The sequence below is a fragment of the Nicotiana tomentosiformis genome, chromosome 8 (assembly GCF_000390325.3).
Source record: "Nicotiana tomentosiformis chromosome 8, ASM39032v3, whole genome shotgun sequence".
Taxonomy (NCBI): Eukaryota; Viridiplantae; Streptophyta; class Magnoliopsida; order Solanales; family Solanaceae; genus Nicotiana; species Nicotiana tomentosiformis.
The window spans coordinates 129,692,311-129,693,395 of record NC_090819.1 but is presented as its reverse complement, the minus strand read 5'-3'; the positions used below and the strand labels follow the sequence as shown (position 1 = coordinate 129,693,395).

General features: G+C 35.8%; 1 protein-coding gene across 1 annotated transcript; it reads right to left on the bottom strand.

Annotated features, from left to right (window-relative positions):
- Positions 1-374: 374 nt before the first annotated feature.
- Positions 375-806, bottom strand: LOC138898140 (secreted RxLR effector protein 161-like). Its single transcript, XM_070184181.1, has one exon. The coding sequence runs from the start codon at positions 804-806 to the stop codon at positions 375-377; it is 432 nt and encodes a 143-aa protein (XP_070040282.1).
- Between the last annotated feature and the right edge of the window lie 279 nt (positions 807-1,085).

Below are 1,085 nucleotides of genomic sequence, written 5' to 3'. Positions count from 1 at the left end.
TAAAAAAATAAAGAATGCACATAACACTCAACAATAAAAATATGTATATATGTAAATCAACTTTATTGATAATCAAAGAATATCAGTTTGTGAACACGGAAAAATAAATTAAAAAAATAAAGTATCTCAGAGTCTACGCAAGCCTTAAGACCTAGTGTATCTCACAAATGCATCTCTAGACAAAGGCTTGGTCAATGGATCTGCTAACATATCTTTTGCAGACACATACTTCACATTCACTACCTTGCGTTTAAACCATGTCTCTCGCATAGTTATACTTGATATCTATATGTTTGGTTTTACAATAAAATTTAGGGTCCTTGGTGGAGGATATTGTAGCCTCACTGTCACAGTAGACTAATATTGGTTCAGTATTAGCAATATCCATCAAGTGTTCCAAGAACTTTTTCAACCAAACAGTTTCTTGTGCTGCTGATGCGAGAGCCACGTATTCGGCTTCCATCATAGATAGTGATACATGATTGTTTCTTACTACTCCATGATATGGCGCCATCACTGAGTAAGAAAACATATCCTGAGGTAGACTTCCTTTCGTCTAGATCTCCTCTATGATCAGTATCATTGTATCTAACTAATCGCAGATCCTTGCCGCCTTGATAACAAATGGCATATTCAGCAGTTCCCTTCAGATATCTCATGATCCTCTTTACTGCTTGCCAATGTGCTAAACCTGGGTTGGTTTGATATCTACTTACCAAGCCAACTGCTTGACAGATATCAGGTCTAGTGCACACTATAACATACATTAAACTTCTGTCTATGCTCATATAAGGAACTCGGCTCATTCTTTCTGTCTACTCAGGAGTCTTAGGACACATCTGACTTCCCAAGGTATGGCCTTTACTGATAGGAGTTTCAACTGGGCTACTATTTTTCATATTGAATCGTTCAAGAACTTTTCTAATGTAATTCTCTTGTGATAGATAATAGTTTCTTTGGATGATCTCTTGTAATCTTAACTCCAAGAATATATGCAGCTTCACCCATATCTTTCATCTCAAATTGAGATGACAACTATGACTTTATCTTGGTTATAAATTCCTTATCATTTTCATCTTTAAGTA

Coding starts and splice junctions, on each gene's coding strand:
- LOC138898140 (XM_070184181.1), bottom strand. CDS start 806: ATGAGCCGAGTTCCTTATATGAGCATAGACAGAAGTTTAATGTATGTT.